The 14448-nt window shown below is 47.9% G+C and overlaps 1 protein-coding gene across 1 annotated transcript in view; it reads left to right on the top strand.

The window, feature by feature from the left end:
* The window catches only part of SF3B1 (splicing factor 3b subunit 1), a 322360-nt gene that overhangs the window by 92599 nt on the left and 215313 nt on the right, over positions 1–14448 (top strand). The window contains exons 10-13 of the mRNA XM_086955420.1: positions 11513–11710; positions 12029–12130; positions 12221–12400; positions 13404–13490. Coding sequence (XP_086811546.1) covers positions 11513–11710; positions 12029–12130; positions 12221–12400; positions 13404–13490 — 567 coding nt within the window. The remainder of the gene's footprint in view (positions 1–11512; positions 11711–12028; positions 12131–12220; positions 12401–13403; positions 13491–14448) is intronic.

The following is a 14448-nucleotide window of genomic DNA, read 5'->3' as shown; positions in this document are numbered from 1 at the left end:
CTTAGCGTCGGTAATGCATTGGGCGAAACAGTATGTTCGAGGCATGTGGGCTGCTGAATTCATATCTGTGCATAGATCGCCACCTAGTGTTGGGTCCGGATGATTGCACATTGTTGTCCTGGAAGAGTCTTCGAGGTATCACGAGATAGGTGGCTCCTCCCCTGGACTACAGTGCGCATGGGCATCGCCTCCATCCCCAGATTGTTTTTTCCGCCATTGGGTTCGGATGTGTTTCGGTTCCCTCTGTCGGAACCGATAGTTGTTCAACTTCTACTCGAGACCAAAAGGTCTTTAGGCTGGGCGTCGGTATAGTTGCGTACGGGTTTCTTTCTGACTCTCAGCTCCGATCTCTTGCTGCCCTTCCACGTGCTTTCGGCGCGGTCGGGCCTGTACTACACTCTTGCTATGGAGCGAACTCCGTTTAAGAAGTGCCCGTTGTGTCACTCTAAATACTCGCACCTCGACGTGCACCCGGTGTGCAATACCTGCTTGTCGCCGGATCACCGCGAGGACACCTGCATGGCGTGTTCGAAATTCAGGAGCAAGAAGACTTTGAAGATTCGTCGAGCCAATAGGCTCCAGGCTAGGTTGTCGGCCACGGCGCCCCCGCCTGACGACATTTTCCAAGAATATGTCGAGGGAGAAGACGACGTTCAAGGTTCGGACTCTAATCCCGCATCCGAGGGAGAGGCCTACGACGCGGGTGAGGAGAACTTTGACGAAGTCACCGACGAGGTAGGGGACGACGAACAAACTTTTACCACGATGGGAGATAGCTCGGAGGAAGAGCATCCCCAACCTGACTCAGGGGTTGTTCCCCTTCATACGGCCCAGGTCGAGGGATCGCCTTCGGGCCTTACCCAAGATCTAACTATGAGTCCTACGTCCCCCGCCTCCGGGCCCGGTCACGGACACTTATGAACCATCACTTACGTCGAAGAAAACGAAAGTGAAGCCAACTGGTCACGCATCCTCGGATGCGAAACCGAAAGTGAAAGTGGCGCAGGTGAAGAAGGTTCTGGAGGTGTCAAGTTCCAAGAAAACCAAAATGGCCGACTTGAAGAGCCACGCCAAAATGGCCGACCCGAAGCCCTCGGGGTCGGCGCCGAAGGCGAAGTCCTCCGACGCGGCTGCGTCGGCGCCGAAAGGGGTCGCGGACCCGAAGACTGCTTCGAAGACGCGTCAGGCCGACGACGCGCATAGGCAGGGGGCGTCGGCCCCGAAGACGGTGCCTACCGGCGCACAAACTCTCGAAGATGAAGGGTCGCTTGAACCGGCCCAGCCCTCTCCGGCCTGGACAAAGAAGATAGCGGAATCCTTGCAGCGGATTCGAAAGGCCAGTGTGGTTCCCGCACAGGATACCAGTGCGCCGAAGCTGACGCCTAAGCCTGCGAGGGAGCAAACTCCTATCCGTTTCACCCTGCCGCCCAAGTCGGCGCCGAAGGCCTTCGCACCGAAACAGGGCGGACCCTCGAGGGAGGTGTTAACGCCGAAGGCTGCCTTGGCGGTGTCGAAGCTGCGTCTCCAGCCGCTTGCGGAAGAGGAACGTCGTGCGGTAATAATCGACGCCAACACCGGAAAGCTGTCGCTCCTCAAACGGAAGATCACGACGGAGCCGATGTTGGAACCCTTTAAGATTCCTCTTAAAAACAAAAGGGACTCCGAGGACTCTCCGGCTTTGGTGGAACCTGTGTCCCCGCAAACCCTAGGACACTCGCCGACGCATTCCGCTGCAGCCGATGCGGACGATGAAGGTGACGAGTACAACTATCCGGCGTACTCGGATCCGGAGGAGGAGCACGTACCGTGGTCCGCCGGAGGCGACACGGAGGACCCGCAGTCGGCTCAGGACACTCAACTTTTCGCGGCCAAGACGTCCCCGTCTGAGGACTCGGCGGCCTTCAATGCTCTGATAGAGAGAGCTGCTGCTAACCACGACGTCGAGCTGCACTCGGACCCCGTGGATGTGGACTTCTTGTTCGACACCTTCTCGGTAGCCGAAAAGTCTGTCAAAACGCTACCGATGCTTAAGGGGGTGCTGAAACATGCAACGGAGGTTTTCAAGGAGCCCACCCGAGCGCGTGTGGTCAACCCTCGCATCGACAGGAAATATAAGGCAGCGCCCACGGATCCTACATATATCAAGGGACACTTGCCATTGGACTCCTTGGTTGTTTCCAACGCTCGGAAGAGGGCGAACTCTCAAACTACTGGTGACGCTCCTCCCCCGGACAAAGAGTCCAAGATCTTTGAGGCCTCAGGCAAACGAATTGCTGCACAGGCAGCTAATATCTGGATAATATCTAACACCCAAGCATTACTTGCACGTTATGATAGGGCCCATTATGACACATTAGAGGCCATACTGCAACACTTGCCTGACCAATACAAGGAGGCGGGGGAGATGCTCATTCAGGAGGGTAAACTCATTACGAATGCATCCATCAAATGTGCACTGGATGTGGCAGACACAGCCTCCAGGGCTATCAATACCAGTGTGCTGCTTCAACGCCATGCCTGGCTTAGAATTTCGGGGTTCAAACCCGACATCCAAACTACGATCCTCAATCAAACAGTGAATCCTGACCACCTGTTTGGCCCTGAGGTGGATGCCACACTGGAGAAAATGAAAAAAGATACGGAAACTGCCAAGTCTATGGGGGCTCTACAAAGTCAGCAGTTTCGGAGTGGTTCCTTTCGCCGCTCAAACTCCAGAGGCACCTCAAGGGGACAGGCGTCCCAGTCAACCCCATACTACAAAAGTAACACCCAAGCCTCGTATAACAACAAGGGTCGAGGTGGTTACAGAGGCAATAATGTCAAGGGCAGGGGACGTGGAAACAATAGTTCCAGGTCCACCACCACCAACAAACAGTGACGTCTTGTCACTGCCCCCCGACCATGCAACACCGGTCGGGGGGAGACTCCAGCAGTTCCTGCCGGCGTGGAAAACCATCACCACGGACAGGTGGGTGAGGTCTATTATCCAGTACGGGTACTGTCTAGAGCTTACGTCCATTCCACCGGACATACCCCCAAGGAGCCGTCCTATGTCAGGCGAGCACTTGACCTTGTTGCAGCAAGAAGTTCTTGTCCTGCTGCAAAAAGGGGCGATAGAGCTCGTTCCATTGCAAGAGCGGGGAACAGGGGTTTACTCCCTGTATTTTCTGATTCCCAAGAAGGACGGATCCCTCAGGCCGATCCTGGACCTCAGGCCCCTGAACTAGTACATCCTCTCGGAGCACTTCCATATGCTCACGTTGCAGCAGGTGCTTCCCCTGCTTCAACAGGGGGACTTCCTGGCTACGCTGGATCTGAAAGATGCCTATTTTCATATCCCCCTGCATCCTTCCCACAGGAAGTATCTCAGATTCACGATCTTAGACCAGCATTACCAGTTCAAGGTTCTGCCGTTCGGGGTCACCACGGCACCGAGAGTGTTTACCAAGTGCCTAGCGACTGTGGCAGCGCATCTCCGTCGCCAGCACGTCCACGTCTTTCCCTACCTGGACGACTGGCTCATTCAAGCAAGGACAGAACAGCAGTGCGTCGACCACGTGTCACGCACCATTCATCTCCTGCACGATCTGGGATTCTCTCTGAACTACCCAAAGTCCCATCTCCAGCCCGCCCACGTGCGACACTACCTGGGCGCGACAATCAACACTCTGGCAGCCACCGCGCAGCCAAATTCAGTGAGAATCACCAGTATCCAGGCGCTGATCCAACGATTCAGACCCCAACACTCGCTTCCAGCGAAGGTGTTCATGCAGTTGATAGGCATGATGGCCTCCTGCATCTCCATTGTCCCGCACGCGAGACTACATATGCGTCCGCTTCAGGAGTGCCTTGCACGTCAGTGGACCCAGGCTCATGGGCAACTGACAGACCTAGTGTTGGTGAGCGGTCGGGCATACAACTCTCTGCATTGGTGGAATCCACACAACCTTTGCAAGGGCCGACCATTCCAAGAGCCTGTCCCACAGATTATCCTGACGACGGACGCCTCTCTCCAGGGATGGGGAGCGCATGTACTCCAGTATACAGTGCAGGGACTATGGACACTACAGCAAAGGAAGATGCCCATCAATGTGTTGGAACTGATGGCAATCTTCATGGCCTTGAAGGCGTTCAAAGTACATCTGTGCAACAAAGTCGTGTTGATCCGGACGGACAACATGACGGCCATGTACTACATTCAGAAGCAGGGAGGCACACACTCTCCACAGCTGTCTCATCTGGCTCAGAGCATGTGGAAGTGGGCCATTCAGAGGAACATCTTCCTCATGGCGGAGCATCTCCCGGGCAAGGACAATCAAATGGCGGATCTGCTCAGCAGGCACAGCCATCAGATGCACGAGTGGGAGATACATCCATCAGTACTCCAACCGTACTTCCAAAGGTGGGGTCATCCGGAGATAGACCTGTTCGCAACAAGGGAGAACGCAAAATGCCAAAGCTTCGCCGCCAGATTCCCACACCCCCAGTCACAGGGCAATGCGATGTGGATGAACTGGTCAGGCAGATTTGCGTACGCTTTTCCCCCAGCACCTCTGATACCGCTGGTGGCACGCAAGCTCAGGCAGCACTCGATGACTCTCATCCTGGTTGCTCCAACGTGGGCTCGCCAACCATGGTACACCACGTTTCTAGAACTGTCCGTGGTGCCGCATCAAAGGCTACATCTCACTCCCAGCCTTCTGACGCAGAGCCATGGCGACATTCAGCACCCAGATCCGCAACAGCTCAACCTGGCGATCTGGCTCCTGAAGTCCTAGAGTTTGGCTACCTCAATCTTCCTCCCGATTGCATGAACATCATTCGGGAGGCAAGGAAGCCCACTACCAGAGCTTGTTATGCGGCTAAATGGAAGAGGTTTGTCATCTACTGTGCTAACCACAATATTGACCCTCTAGATGCTTCCATTCAAAACATCATTTGCTATCTTTTCCACCTGTATCAATGCAATCTGGCATACTCTTCCATCCGCATTCACCTGTCTGCTATGGCAGCATACCTCCAGAATAGGCAACACCTGTCACTCTTCAAGGTCCCTGCTATCAAGGCCTTTCTGGAAGGACTCAAAAGGGTCATTCCACCAAGGACCCCACCAGCTCCAGAATGGAACCTCAATGTGGTTCTTACGAGGCTGATGGGTCCTCCCTTTGAGCCACTGCACTCTTGTGAGCTTCAGTTTCTGACTTGGAAGGTTGCGTTCTTAGTAGCAATTACATCGCTACGGAGGGTTAGCGAGCTGCAGGCGCTCACCATCCAAGAACCTTTCTTCCAGGTACATGCTAACAGGGTGGTGCTCCGCACTAACCCTAAATTCCTACCCAAAGTGGTATCCCAATTCCACTTAAACCAGACAATTGAATTGCCGGTGTTTTTCCAAAACCCGGAGACGCTGGCGGAGCGCATGCTCCACACCCTTGATGTTAAGAGGGCCTTGATGTATTATGTAGACAGGACAAAAGATTTTCGCAAAACCAAGCAGCTTTTTGTTGCTTTTGCCACACACCACAAGGGAAACGCTATCTCAAAAGCAGGGATTGCTAGGTGGATAGTAAAGTGCATTCAGATCTGTTACGCTAAAGCTAAACGCACCCTCACTATCCCACCGAGGGCCCACTCCACCAGGAAGCTGGGGGCCTCTATGGCTTTCCTAGGTAACATTCCCTTAGAAGATATCTGTAGAGCAGCCACATGGTCTACCACACATACTTTCACTAAGCACTACTAAAACACTTTTTCAGACCGCTGCAGCTGGCACGGGCGGCCGCCGATAATGAAGGGACTGCTATGTATTCTATGCACAGATATGAATTCAGCAGCCCACATGCCTCGAACTGCAAATGCTACTTACCAGTATGCATCTGTTCTTGGCATGTAGGGCTGCTGACATTCATATCGCCCACCCTCCTCCCCGGCGCCTGTAGCAGCTGCAGTATTCATTCATATATATACATATGCTCATAGCATGGTCATCACTCACATTCTTCACTCCATCTCTGCCAATGGCTAAAAACAATCTGGGGATGGAGGCGATGCCCATGCGCACTGTAGTCCAGGGGAGGAGCCACCTATCTCGTGATACTTCGAAGACTCTTCCAGGACAACAATGTGCAATCATCCGGACCCAACACTAGGTGGCGATCTATGCACAGATATGAATGTCAGCAGCCCTACATGCCAAGAACAGATGCATACTGGTAAGTAGCATTTGCAATTCTCAGGTGGCGGTACTGGAGTGCTTCCGCGTGTATTATGAGGAACTGTATCGGAGTCAGTTGGGGGTAGAGGCCCACGATATTTCAGAGTATCTGGGAGCGAGGCAGCTTCCGGTCCTTGACGAAGAAGACGCGGCGGATCTGGGCAGGCCGATCACATTGGCTGAGATAAGGGCGGCCATCAAGCATATGGCGCGGAATAAAACGCCCGGTGTGGATGGGTTGCCGATAGAGTTCTACCAGAAGTTTGTGGATAGTTTGGTGCCCAGACTACTGGTGGTGTACACGGAGGCTTTTGAGTCGGGGGTTTACCTAGATCCATGAGGGAAGCCTTGATAGTGCCTCTGCTTAAGCCCGGCAGGGATGCGACGGATGTAAGGTCCTATCGTCCATTGTCCATGCTGACGGTGGACTATAAAATACTGAGCCGGATCTTGGCCACCAGGCTGGCTCCACTTATGACTGGCCTGGTGCACAGGGATCAGGCAGGGTTTATCCCCACGAGGAATACGGCGTTGAATATTCGTCGCTTGGTGGGGGTGATGGACGCTGTGGCGGATGTGAACGGGGCCCCGGCAGTACTGTCGGTGGACATTGAGAAGGCTTTTGACAGCTTGGAGTGGGTTTTTTCTGGATGGCGTATTAGAGAGGTTTGGTGTTGGTGAGGGGTTCCGCAGATGGACGAAGCTGCTGTATTCCTCAGCGACAGCACGAGTGCGCCTGGGTGGATTGGTATCCGCGGCTTACCCGGTCGGTAGGGGCACGCGACAGGGGTGCTCCCTTTCCCCCCTTCTGTTTGCTCTGGCGATGGAACCCTTGGCGGCCCATGCTAGGTCGGGAGACAGGTACGAGGGGATAGACAGCGGTGGGCAGCTACACCACATCTCGCTGTATGCGGATGATTTGTTGCTGTATTTGGGCGATACGGAGCAGGCGTTGGAAGGAGCAATCAACATGTTAGCGGAATTTGGCCGGTTGTCGGGCCTCAAGGTCAATTGGGCGAAGACCTGTGTGTTCCCGCTACGAGCGGAGTCGCCCTGCCCTGCACGTGATCTGGGGGTGGTTTGGGAGCCATCTTGCTTCATTTATTTGGGAGTCCGTATCTATCACGTGATCGCGGACCTATTATCGGACGGTGTGTACGGGCGCTGAGAGGTAGTATGGCTTTCTGGGCGACCCTTCCACTGACCGTGCTGGGTAGGGTTGCTCTTTTGAAAATGGTGGCGCTCCCCCGGCTTCTGTACTACTTTCGGACGCTGCCCATTTGGATCCCTCAGAGGATCTTTCGAGACCTGAGGACAATGTTTTAACCCCAAAAACTCACCCCTCAAGACTGTTTACTTACCTGCAAACCAATAACCTAATGTTTCTCCATGGGATTGCATTGACTGTTTTCATCTGAAAAACTTGTGTTTAGGGTGTTTGTATGGAAACATAAACTGTTTTGATAAACTGTTTTACCTACCTTTTTATTTAGGAAATGTCCCAGTGTGATATCTAGGCATAACATACTGAGATGAACAAATTATCCAAAAAGTACTCTAAAGTCATCAAAAGCAATCTTAACTGTATTTGAATATTTTACAAACCTGTAACAAGTCATTATTCATCCAGCTTGATTGTTGACCAGTCTGTCTTGAAAAGTACACTTGTACTACCTCCTGATTGGTTCTGAAAATAAAATACAACAAATAAATATTTTTGATACAATTGGTCTAAGTTCAGTCTTTGAGTGTGTGACATCATTTCTTGCTGGAGTGTGTACAATAATTGCTTAACACTAACCTCTGATAAAGCCTTACTGCTCGCCCACACTACACAGACCCTCCAGCTTTTCGCGATTTCGCAATTCACGAAAAAATCGCGAAATCAGCGGAAAAGCGCGATGGCCGCGATATTTACCATTTCGGCCGCGAAAAGTGTCCCTGCTGCGATTTAAAAAAAAAAAGTGTCTTCTTAATGGATGTACGCAAACATGCACGTCACTACGTGTTTCCATACAGCATTAGAGATAAGGTACAGGAGAGAAGCAGGCGAACAGGCACATGGGGTCAGAGGCGCAACAAGAGCATTTCTAAGCAATCGGCAGAGTGGAGCTGCAGGGGCTCTTACGAGGGGTGTAACAACAAAGCCTTATTAACATGCAAATGGTCTTCTAAAGACCAGTGAAGTACTCTGGTGCGGTTGGGCGTGGAAGTACACAAAATAGCTTCATTTGACCTTTTGGGAGGAGCGGGCTGTAAATGGCAGTGGGGGTGAAAGAACTTCTATCCTGGCTTGGAGGAGCTGTAAGAAGTCAAGGATGGACAGAGCTGAACAAGGTCACGCCTTTCCTCCACCCCCAGCAGCGCACCAGGACAAACCGCTAATAGGATTGGATATTGCAGCAATGCAAGGACAAGCCAGTCGCAGAGAAGAAAGTCGGTTCACCCCGTATAAACATTCGGGAGAGAGGATGTGGCCTAATGGTCAGAAATGCTGGATTTAGACGTCTCGGTGTCTGCTCAACAGCCCGTGATTCTAGGCAATTAATTTCATCTCCCCGTGCCTATACACATTTTAAAATACAAATCTGATCTTGTGTAATATAACTAAATGCTCATTAAAAGCACTCTAATCCCTTTCGTCAAAATTCGCCCTAAATAGAACTGGATAAAACATTCTTGGTATGTACACATCACTTATGTAGACAGCGCCTCATCCAGTAGGCTCGAACCCTTGCAAGGAGTGCATTTCCAACCTCGTGATTAGGCTCGTCTTTCACAAGGTTCTGTGCCTGTGATTAAAAAAAGATTTCTGCAGCAGAGTTTCATAAAAAAGGGAAGAGCTGGGAAATGCCCTTCCACTCGGCACATGCCTGCATGAAGTTCGCTGTCACAAGGCCTCTAGAGCAAAAAAAAAAAAAAAACTAAGAAAGCGAGTATTCACCAGTGTGATTACTTCCAGAAATGTACATCACTAAAAGTTGCCTCACTTTTAGATGCTTCCTGAGGGAAGTTTAACAGTATGTATACGTTATCCTCACTACTCTCAGATTTATGTAGAAAAAATTCTTCCAAAAAAAACGATGTGCTTGTTTTCAGTAGTAAAATGGGGTTTTGTGAGGTTGTTGTCAGTAAAATAGACGATAGACAAGTTGATGTTCCCCAATGGCATTATGGTCAGTCACATCTTATAAGAAAAACCTTCAAACAGTAAGCTGTCAAGCCAGGCAGAACTTTAAACATGCCTATTTTAAAGTTAATACTCTGCTAAAACATTTTCTATTGATTTAAGGCTGAAAATGAATGATGAGTAAAATAAAGTGCCGCAAAAATGCCGCTAAATTTCCATATTTGTGCCGCTAAATTTGCTAATCCATGCCGCAATATCCTGGGGTGGTCTGACTACAAATCGAGAGTAGGGTATTATCTACTTTTACCTCTGTAAGCCTTTGTGGATCCACTGGACTCTGTTCACACTAAACCGTACTTTGGTATAGTATATATAGAGTAAGTATGGGCGAATTCTGCGAATCAGAGGTGGCAAAAAAATCTGCCAATTCGTGGATTTCCCCGCGAAATCACATTTTTTTTTGCGATTTGCACCATGCTTAACTGGAGTACTTTCTACTGTCTAATCAGTAAGTGCTACCTCGTTGGGTAAATGTATAGTGCTTTTCAGGCACTACAGCTGCGTAGGGCCAGAAGAGTTGCCTCCAGTGACCATGTGTGTGTAACTTTGCTATCACACCGAAGGGCGCCGGGGTCCCTCGAGTGAGCTGTCCATCATAGTGGGTAAAGGGCGGGAAGACGGTTCACACTGCTAGTGTGTGAGGGGGGGGGGGCATCCGGGGTGGGGGTTGGGGGGGGGGGGCATCTTTGCGAGTTCACATGCCTCTTGTGTATAAAAGGTCAGGCACCGATCAGAGTAGCAGATGGGGAGAAAGAAGCTCCTGGTCACAGGAACTGCACGGGGATTGCGCCCATGAAAGTCAAGGATACAAAGGCCTCCATCAAGCATCATAGCTAATTTTCGACTGTAGACAGGGGCGAAAGCACACCTGCCCATCCTCGACAAGGCGCACAATTTTTTGGGGCTGATGAGTTACTGAATTTGATCTTCAACTCTGGCACCTGCTTTATCTATATCTGTAAGTGCGTCCTGTTCACGTTTAATTTTTGTGACAGGAGCCTCGTTGTCTACTTGTAACTATTCTCTGACCCTGCTTCGAGGGTCAGAGCAGGGTCAGAGAATAGTTGCAAGTAGGCAACGAGGCGCCGCTCAGGAAGCACTTACAGGGTTTCAGCAGGTGCCCAAGTTGAAGTTAATCTTGGGCACCTGCTGTGTAACCCTGTAAGTGCTTCCTGAACAAAATTTGTCCCGCTCGCGGATTTTGCCGCAACTTCGCGAGATTTGCGGATCACAAAATTGCGGAAAATCTGCAAATTCTGCGAGCGGAACAATTTTTTTGCCCATACTGAATACAGAGCCAGCTTCCTACATTGCTGGATCAGCAGTGGGTTCTACAACTTTGCATTTATTGGACGGCCTTGGTCAACACCTGATCACACAACAGAACTCTCAAAATACCTTTAGAATTCAGATTTTTTTTTTATTGATAATGTTTGCAAATTTCTAAAAGTCTTTTACGGGCCTTGGTTAAGTCCCTTGTAGACTTTTTTTTTAGAGAAATAAACTCATCCTGGTTGGGGCCAAGATGGTTCAGATTGTTTTAATTTTATGTCTCTTAACAAGAACCCAACTATTTGTGAAAAATGCCTAGTGACATAGATTTGATATTATTTAAGTCTCCCACAGTGATGTCACAAAGGTGTATGGTAGGCTCATGTTAAATTTTGGGTAAGTCTTCAGCCCTCGTCTGCCGCTGGTGAAATCATCTCTGCTATTGAATGTCTGGGATGTTTTATCTTACTATTCAACTCTAGATTGCCAGTCATAGTTTCTTGCTTTTTGCTCTCTGAAGCATGATGTATCGTATCTGTGGACGTGAGCTTTGGCTATTAGTAAGAATACAACAGTAGGTTAGTGGTGTTTTGTTGATTGATATTATGCTTAATTTCATTTAGAAAACAGATGCTTGGGTTTTTTTCTCCGACCAATTTCTTCATGGACAAATTCACTAGTAAGCTACACATTTTGGCTTCAGTCTGTGTGATATCTAAGTAACTCCATATGTTTCCAAAATATTGCTGGTTCTTTAAAAGTACTGATCGAAAGTATATGCTGCTCAGATTTACTTGACCTTCAGTTGCTTAAATTGTACCCATTTTCACTCCTAGGTCCTTCCTCCTCCTGCTGGATATGTTCCCATTCGTACACCAGCACGTAAACTAACAGCAACACCAACCCCATTGGGAGGTTTAACTGGATTCCACATGCAGACCGAAGATAGGACAATGAAGAGTGTTAATGACCAGCCATCTGGAAACCTTCCATTTTTGAAACCAGATGATATCCAGTACTTTGATAAATTGCTGGTAAGTTTGTTTTTGTACATATTTTCCCACATTAAGAGCATTAACTGTGCGAAATCAGTGAGCTGAAGACAATGGTTCCTAAAGATGTGACTAGAGCAATAAACCGCTACTTGCATCTGGAACATGTGAATAAGCCTATTGCCAACATACCCTTAATCTCACCCATCTCCTTATCGAAATTTACCCCACTAGACTCTCCACAAACTTAATATGCATGCAAACAGAAGTTCACACCAGCATTCTGTTTTCTTCATGACTGAGCTAACCTCTGCTTTCATGAGAAGGTGCAAATAACTTTTTCCACATTTTATTTTGTAGGTTGATGTTGATGAATCAACATTAAGTCCAGAAGAGCAGAAAGAGAGAAAAATAATGAAACTACTTTTGAAAATCAAAAATGGCACTCCACCAATGAGAAAGGTGAGCCATTTCCGTAAGCCCCCTGGCATTTTTTTGTGTTCGTGTCTTGTTTTCACTATTAGATTTAAAATATCTTTCTTTGTTTTTCAGGCTGCTTTGCGACAAATCACTGATAAAGCTCGTGAGTTTGGAGCTGGACCCCTGTTCAATCAGATTTTGCCTCTGCTGATGTCGCCTACACTTGAAGATCAGGAACGGCACTTACTTGTCAAAGTTATTGACAGAATTTTATACAAATTAGACGACTTGGTCCGACCATATGTCCACAAGGTCAGTTGAACTGTTTATTTGATTTGTCAGTTATACTCACACAATGGATACAATCTAAATTGGGTTGCTGGTAATTTGTTGTTTTTATTTTTTACTCGTTGCTTATGTTTACATTTTTTGAGAACTCAAGTCATGCCAGAGTCCTTGAGAGGCTTCTAAGCTCACATTGATGTTACCAATGTGTACTATAAATGCTTCATAACTCAGTTTGATAGATCTAGTAGATCCTTAAGTACAGTTACCGCTTTCATGAGCAAACATTAGCTTTGTTTGCCTGCTTTGTCACATGAAGGATTCACCTTTCTCCCCACTGTTCCTTTTCCAGATTAAGTTAACCTGGTAAGAACACTCAGACTTCTGTTTCAAAGGTTTTTAAATTGAGCACCCTTAAATGGGGTAGTAGTACTACTTCTTATTGACAGCACTTGGAAATAGCTAAGGTGCTGAATAAAACCAAGTTATTTGGTATGTTCCAAATTTATTTTCAAAATAGCTATTCTCAGACCATACTAGATGAAATGAAAAAACAACTCAGACCTAACTCCAAAGAGTAGCAAAGTGCTTTATTACATTTTTCATATATACTTAAGATTTAGTATCCTCTTGATCAGGAGATGTGGTACAAGTAGACAGGGGGGGGGGGGGGGGGGGTAGGGTGGTGTGTGTTTTTACTTTTTTTTCCACATTATTTTATTTATACTTTAGAACCATTATGTAGTGCATCATAGAACACGGGCTCATTATGTCAAGCGGAAGTTAGCAGTTTTGCAGTAACTATTTCAGACATGCCTCCTGCTATCTTTCCTAGTGATTTACTGCATCATTGAAATAGGTTTATACTTAACACAACCTCCTTTTTGATGGCTCTGTAGAGTAAGTGGTTAATTATGTGAGATACTCTTTTATCATGGTGACAAAGGGTAAAATAGAAGTAAATTATGTTTTTACCCACACTATTGATGAGCTACCTCAAAAGTAATGTTTTTTATTTTCTTCGCTGTAGATTCTTGTGGTTATTGAACCACTGCTTATTGACGAAGATTACTATGCCAGAGTGGAGGGAAGAGAAATTATTTCTAACTTGGCTAAGGTAAGTCTTTTTTCTTGAGTGTTAAAACGTATTGACTACTTGCGGTTTACATGCAATACATAGTTTTGTCATAATTTCACAAAAATACTCCATCTGCTGCCGCTACTCATGTAGACCTGCTAAATCAAAGAAATATATTTGTGAACATCATTTTAAAACTGGTGTATGTTTAACTTTCAAGGAGGGCAGACACTACCATCTTGCATTTTCTGAATGTCTCTGCTCCTTTTTTTAATAAGTTGCTTAATTTCTGTGCACTAATTTCTCAATCGTGATTATTTTGTGTTACTATTTTCACTAACTCGTATAGTCTTTCCTTTGTATCCATGTCAGACTTCACTGTGGCACTTCTATTGAACATTAGGAAAACTAATTATGGTGATCATCGTCTGTGTATATGACCGAAACATGTTTCAGAGAATGTTTAGCTTGCACTGTGTAGAATTCACCTCTGGTGATGGAACTGTGTGTTCGAGGCATGTGGGCTGCTGAATTCATATCTGTGCATAGATCGCCGCCTAGTGTTGGGTCCGGATGATTGCACATTGTTGTCCTGGAAGAGTCTTCGAAGTATCACGAGATAGGTGGCTCCTCCCCTGTACTACAGTGCGCATGGGCATCCTCTCCATCCCCAGATTGTTCTTTTCCGCCATTGGGTTCGGATGTACTTTCTCGACTCCAGTTCGGAAACTTTTTATAACTCTTTACTAAGGCCAAAAGGCCTTCGGGGCGTCGGTATTGTCTCGTTCGGTGCCTATTTTCTCCAGTTCTTCGAACAGGACGTCGAAGGCCACTTTTGACTTTCGACACCAGAGGCCCAAACTACGAAGACGATGGACCGAAGTCTGTTTAAACGATGCCCCGTCTGCAACTCTAAATACCCTCACATTGATGTGCACCCAGTGTGCAATAAATGTGGCCTGCTCAAAGTTCCGGTCGAAGAAGCCGATTCGAGTTC

The sequence above is a fragment of the Lissotriton vulgaris genome, chromosome 2_1 (genome assembly GCF_964263255.1).
Source record: "Lissotriton vulgaris chromosome 2_1, aLisVul1.2, whole genome shotgun sequence".
NCBI lineage: Eukaryota > Metazoa > Chordata > Amphibia > Caudata > Salamandridae > Lissotriton > Lissotriton vulgaris.
The sequence above is the reverse complement of the archived record's forward strand: the minus strand, read 5'-3'. Positions and strand labels throughout refer to the sequence as shown.